This window comes from Apteryx mantelli, chromosome 7 (assembly GCF_036417845.1).
Source record: "Apteryx mantelli isolate bAptMan1 chromosome 7, bAptMan1.hap1, whole genome shotgun sequence".
Lineage (NCBI taxonomy): Eukaryota > Metazoa > Chordata > Aves > Apterygiformes > Apterygidae > Apteryx > Apteryx mantelli.
This window is the reverse complement of record NC_089984.1, coordinates 28,726,562-28,732,502: the sequence shown is the minus strand read 5'-3', so window position 1 is coordinate 28,732,502 and position 5,941 is coordinate 28,726,562. Positions and strand designations below refer to the sequence as shown.

At 70.1% G+C, this 5,941-nt stretch overlaps 1 protein-coding gene across 1 annotated transcript; it reads right to left on the bottom strand.

The window, feature by feature from the left end:
* Positions 1 to 1,185: 1,185 nt before the first annotated feature.
* SFRP5 (secreted frizzled related protein 5) lies at positions 1,186 to 4,044 on the bottom strand. The gene is made up of 3 exons (XM_013943393.2): positions 3,505 to 4,044; positions 3,074 to 3,151; positions 1,186 to 2,626 (listed from the first exon to the last, which is right to left on the bottom strand). Exons 1-3 carry the CDS (start codon positions 4,031 to 4,033, stop codon positions 2,286 to 2,288), a joined length of 948 nt encoding a protein of 315 aa, XP_013798847.2. The 5' UTR covers positions 4,034 to 4,044; the 3' UTR covers positions 1,186 to 2,285.
* Between the last annotated feature and the right edge of the window lie 1,897 nt (positions 4,045 to 5,941).

Genomic DNA, 5,941 nt, shown 5'->3' with positions numbered 1-5,941 from the left:
ACGCACAATGCAAAGGGCGACAGATGCACTCGAGCTGCGGGAGCTGGGATTTTATTTGCATCCTGAAAGTTTTATAATAAAGCGGCGTAAGCGATGGGGGCAGAAAACCCCAGTTCTCCTGCACTTTGCACTGCAAGGTGGAGGCTGGCGCCCAGCGGCGAGGAAGGCCTGGAGGCTGCGTACTGGCTTCGTAAGGACGTCATGGGGTTGGCTGGCCCATGTCCCTTGCTGGGCTATGGGGCGGGTGTGTGGCCTTGCTGGCTGGAGGGAGATGTAAATGCCCCCAAGCCCCTTTCCTCAGTCCTTTTCCCCCCCTGTCTGCCACATGCTCGGTGGCTGTGCTTGCCCTAAGGCAGAGGATGTGTGGGGCAGCCCAAAAGAGGAGTCAGTGGGTTGGGGGGGCTGTTGGGGCTGAGGCTGGGCCTGAGTGCTATGAGTAGGGGTCTTCCCTGCCGTGGGGCAGGTGAGGAGGCCTCAGGGGCTGGCTGGGAGCGTGCGGGAGGACCCCGAGCGCAGATGCCCCGCAGCCCGAGCTGCCCTCTCGTCCCGGGAGCCTCCCCTCCGGCAGGGCCGGCTCCTATGAGAGGCTGCAGTGTGAGGCAGCCAGGCGCCGGGTAAATATCCCGGCGGCCGCGTTCGTGCCTGGATAACCCGTCGGGACGCGCTGTGACGCAGCCGTCTCAAGAATGCGCTGGGTAAACAGGGCCGGATAGGGACGGGGGCAGGCGGGCTGGCCCCCTCGCCCGCCCCGGCTGCGAGGAGGGCTCCTGCCAGAGCCGCCGTGGGGGGCGGCCTCGGGGCAGAGGCAGCCCCTGCTCCAGGACCCGGGGAGCAGAGGCCAGAGCGCAGCACGCTGCTGCTGGCGGAGGGGCCAGCCCGGGTGCCGAGGGCTGCACGAGCCCCCGCGCTGCAGGGCGCAGGTGGTGGAGGTGTCCCTGGGGCGCCCATGGGGCACCCTGGGGTGTGGGGGGGCTGGCTGAGAGCTGCCTCCACCCGAGGCTCTCGGTTGGGGCAGATGAAGGATGGAGGATGCCCCTGGCTGGGGTCAGCACCGCCAGCCTTGCTGTGTGTGTCTCCGCCTGCCAGTGACAGCCCTTTCCCTTGCCCCCCCATCTTTCTACCCCCCCCCCCCAGCTCCCTGAGATGCCCCAGGGGCTGGAGAGGCAGCAGGGAAGCTTTTCCCCTTGCAAACACCCTCCAAGGACCGGCGATGCCTGTGGCTGCTGGGCCCCTCGGCTTGACCGCGCTGCCCAGCCTTGGGCTCTGGGCATGGTGCTGGGAGCAGGATGAGGGCTGGGCCCCAGTGCCGCCCCACTCTCTGGGCTCCCCCCGCTCAGCCCCCCAGGCTAGGCCCCCCCTCGCACCCTTCCCGGCCCCAGGAAGGGAGCCTGGAGGGGCGTTTGCCCAAGAACCACAGGGAGCCGGACACGGGTCTCCTCCGAGGCAGAATAATTTACTGCAGCGCGCGGTGCTGTGCGCTGGGGCGGCAGGGCCGGGGCGCCTGGCTGGGGCACTGCCAGCAGATGTGGAGAGGGGGCACCGTGGGGCTGCCCTGGGGGGGTTTGGGGGTGAGCCTGCCTTGCTGTGGCCTGCGTGAGCTGTGCGGGGCAGGAGGGAGGGGAGGGTGAGCCCCGGCAGGGGCCAGAGGTGTTTCCGTGGGTCTGCACCCTGCGCTGTCTGCAGGGGCTCAGCCCCAGCCCCATGGTGGGAGGGGAGCAGGGCTGTCCCCAACCGGGGGCCCTGGGGCTGGTGCTGCTCCCCATACTTGGTCTTAGGGCCTGGGGGTGGGTGGCACAGTGGGGCAGGAGGGACCTGCCCTGGCTGGAGGGGTCCCTGTGAAGATGGGATGATCCAGGGTGAGCTCTGTTGTGGGGGGCATGGGATGCTCAGGGCTCTGGAGTGGGAATTTGAGAAGGCTGAGGGCTTGGGGCAGGCCATCAGGGTGCAGGGCAGGGGACCCAGGGGTGTCAGGGGCAGCCAAGGGTCTCTGGTGCAGAGCCGGGCTCTCAAGGATGCGGATCAAGGGTCCTGGGTGCAGCCAAAGCTCCCGGTCGTGGGCAGGGGTCCCAAGGGTGCAGAGCAGGGCTCTGAGGCACGGGTGGGGGTCCAGGTGCAGATCAAGGCTCCCACAAATGCAGCCAGGAATCCCAGGGGTGAAGAGCAGGGGTCCCAGGGGTGCAGCCAGGGGTCCTAGGTGCAGCCAAGGGTCCCAGGGGTGCAGAGCAGGGTCGGTGCTCTGGCTCCATCAGTGAGGGCAGGAGTCCTGGGATGGGGCAGGCAGGGCCCTAGCGCTGCCCGGCCCCATAGAGCAGGGGGTGGTACAGCGGGCAGGGGTAGGAGAACATGAACTTGACGGCGAACTTCATCTCCTTGTTGTGCTTCTGCCAGGGGTAGACGGCGAGGAGGAGCAGGCGCCCGCCCGCCTTGCGGCCCATCACCAGGAAGCTGCCGCTGAGGCTGTCGAGCTGGGGGCAGGGGCAGGCGCCCGCGTTCCTCATGTGCAGCACCATCTTCTTGGTGTCCTTGCGCTTGAGCGGGCCCAGCTTCAGCACCTTCTTCTTCTGGGCGGCCACGAGGCGCCGCTCCCCGTTCTCCTCCGTCATCTCCTTGATGCGCATCTTCACCACTGTGGGACAGCCATGGGGTACTGCCATGGGGCACTGCTGGGGGCATTGCTGGGGGGACACTGCCATGGGGCACTGCCGGGGGTGCTGTGGGGTTAGTGCCAGGGGCCTCTGCAGGACAGGGTGCAATCAGTCCCTTGGGGGGGGGCTAGAAGGGGGGTCTCTGGGGAAGGTGGAGAGGGAAAGAGGCTGCTGGGGGGGCAGAAGAGGCCCCCGGTGACCCTCCCAAATATTCAGTTCTGCCCGTCCCACCCAGCGTCCTGTGCTGCACCTCATCTCCCACCCTCAGGGATCAAGGGAGCGGCTGAGGGGTCCCCATGGGGCTGTCCCTGGACAACTGTGTCACTGTTTCTCTGGCCGTCCCTCCCCATCTGGGCTGCCCTGGGGGCTAGTGGGGCTGTCGGGAACCCCCTCCTCCTGGGGGCCGGGAAGGGGACCCCAGCACTCACCGAAGTCACTGGAGCACATCTGCTCCATCATGCCATCCGCCTTGTGCTCCATCTCGCACTGGGTGCAGATCTTGGACACTGCGGGGAGAGCTCAGCCAGCGTCAGAGTGGCCCCGCTGCCGAGGTCTGGCCCTGGGGCCGGCTCAGCGGGGACCCGCCAGGAGCGGCGCCAGCACCCCTCTGCTCCCTGGGCAGCTGTGCCAGGGTGATGCCGGGCGATGCGGAGCGCTTTGCGGGGTGGCGTCCCTGTGCCTGCCGCCCGTCCGGCTGCCGACACACGGGGCGAGCAGCAGCAGCAGCGAAGGTGGCACCAGGTTGAAGGGTGTCGTGACCCTCAGTGCCTGCTCCTGACCCTGGCCCTGGTGCTCTGCTCTCCCCCCCAGCCCCGGGTCACCCGTGCGGGTGGCGAGGGGCGCTCGCGAGCTGGCTTACCTGGCGGCGGGGTGGCCTGCCTGTTCCCGAACTGCACGGTGATGCAGAGGTCGTGGTCGAAGGGGAACTTGGCGCAGTGCAGCATGTCGGGCCAGGGGAAGCCGTAGGACTCCATGACGGGGGCGCAGGAGTCGCGCACCACCTCGCAGAGCGAGCGGCAGGGGTAGATGGGCCGGTCGAGGCAGACGGGGGCGAAGAGCGAGCAGAGGAAGAGCTGGGTGTCCGTGTGGCACTGCTTGGCGAGCAGGGGCACCCAGCTGCCCGCCTGCTGCTTCACCTCGCCCAGCGACTCGTGCTCCAGCAGGTTGGGCAGCCGCATGCGCTTGTAGCCCACGTCGCGGCAGAGCTGCATGTCCGCCGGGATGTCCACGCACTGCGGCTCCCTGCCGTAGTAGCGCCCGTGGGGCTGGCTCTCCGGCTGCCAGCCGTAGTAGTCGTAGTTCTGCCCCCGGCCCGGCGCCAGCGCCAGCGCCAGCAGCGCCGTGCCCAGGGCTGCCGCCGCCGCCGCCGCGCTGCCCTCCCGCGGCATCGCCGCTGCCCGTCCCGCTCGCCGCGCCGCCGGCTGCAGCCAGTGGGGCTGTGCCTGCCGGAGCGGGATGAGGGAGGTCGGCTCCCGGCGCTGCCCTGCTCCCTTAGCGCCTCCCACGCCGCCGCGCTTTCAAAGGCGCCCGCAGGCCTCGCCGGCAGCCAATCTGCTCCGGCTGGCGGGACCGTGCCCGGCCCTCCCAGGCCTGGCCCCACGGCCGGGGCCACGGCCAGGCCCCACGCCAGGCTGCCCGGACCCGGGGGCCACCCCGCTGCTGGCTTTTCCCTCCCGCTCTGCTCCCCCAGCCCATGCTCACGGGGGCGGTGCGCGAGCCCGGGTGCACGGCGCTGCACGCTGCTCAGCATCGGCGTGGCCAGGGCACCCCTGCCTGCTTGCAGCCTCACGGGCCCCCCGGAGACCCCCGCCGGGGTGTTAGGGTGCGGGGGGGGCGGACAGCCAGGACGCCCCGGAGGCTGCGTGTTGCCGCCGGGCAGCGTGGGCACCCACGTGTCGGGGTGCTGGGTGCAGGCCGGCGGGTGCTGGGCTCTGAGCGGTGGCGAGCGACTGGCGCGTGGCTTGGGCAGGGACCTGCTGCCCCACGCTGCCCATGCCCAGGGCGTGGGAAGAGCCGGAGGCAGAGCGTGGGGCGCGCGGGCAGCGCTGCGGGGCCCGTGGGGCCGCGTTCCCCCATCCCCTGGGAGATGGGCTGGGCAGGGGGGCGCGAGGCCAGGGACCCCATCAGAAACCCATTTGTCTGCCGGGGTTATCTGGGGCGCCCCCTTCGCTTCCCGCGATCGATGCCGCGGCCCGGCCAACGGGCTCCAGGCCGCCCCCGGCCCCATCCCGCCGGATAAGGTGGCTGTTAATGGGCCACAGAGCAAACAGCCCCGCGGAGGCAGGCGATAGCAGCCACCCTTTGCCCTGGGCTGGGGCAGGGACTGTCCCCCCCCCCCCCCCCCCAGCCCCACTGCGACCCCTCTGCTATGGGGCCGTGGCGGGGACCTGGCTGCCCGCCTGCCCTCCCTGCAGCGCTCGGGGCTGTGCGCTGCGGGCTCCAGCCCCGCGCTGCCCCTCGGGTGGGCCGGCCGCGTCTCCGGGCGGCTGGCGAGGCCGAGCCCCGGGGATGGCACCGTTAATGTGTAACCGCCGGGAGCACGATAAGATAGAGCTGCCCGTTATCAGGGCTGCCCGGTAGCGGGAGGGAGGGCGCTGGAGGCATCGCCTGCCGCAGGAGGAGCGAGGTTGCTGGTAGATAAACGCTGATAGAAAATAGCTAATCCGTGATGGATGGGCTGGGGCAGGGCGGCCAGGCAGCGCGGCTAATTGCAATGAGGTCTCTGCCGGGAATGGGCCAGAGGCCAGGGAAAAGGAGCCGGAGAGGCAGGTGGGATGCATGGAGCTGGTACGCGCGATGGGACAACGCTGCATCCCTGTGCAGCGCCCTGAGCGCGATGCTGAGCGCCCCTGCCCTGGGTGCCTGCTGTCCCCGGGTGTCCCCCGCAGCTGGGGACGGGGAGGTTTGGGGAGGGTGCAGCAAGGTGGATGCTGGGCTCAGCACCTCCAGCCCTGCCCCACGCCTGGCGCAGCAAGGGGGGGGCCATCCGGAGCAGAGGCAGCCTCTGCCGTCCTGGGCCAGGCCAGGGCCGGCGCTGACTCCCCACTGCCAGGAGGTGACTCAGTTGCTGTAATGAAGGTGTCGTGATGGACGGGGGGGGCCAGGCCGGCTGGTGGGGAGCCCCTCGCTCACTCTGCGAGCCAGGGCTGCTTCTCGGCTGAGCTCTGCCTGGCACGTCCCTGCCGCCCCCCCCTTGCCTCCTTCTCCCCTGCCCTCTGTCCTCTCTGCGCGGGCCAGCACCAGCACCCATCCCCGTCCCACACTGCGCTGGCAGGGCGGCCACCACTTGTGCCTGT

Excerpts from the sequence above, each read along its gene's own strand:
- SFRP5 (XM_013943393.2), bottom strand. The coding sequence starts at position 4,033 with ATGCCGCGGGAGGGCAGCGCGGCGGCGGCGGCGGCAGCCCTGGGCACG. Across the intron at positions 3,152-3,504 it reads GCAGGCCACCCCGCCGCCAG|TGTCCAAGATCTGCACCCAG; the intron begins GTAAGCCAGCTC and ends CTCTCCCCGCAG. Across the intron at positions 2,627-3,073 it reads GATGTGCTCCAGTGACTTCG|TGGTGAAGATGCGCATCAAG; the intron begins GTGAGTGCTGGG and ends GCTGTCCCACAG.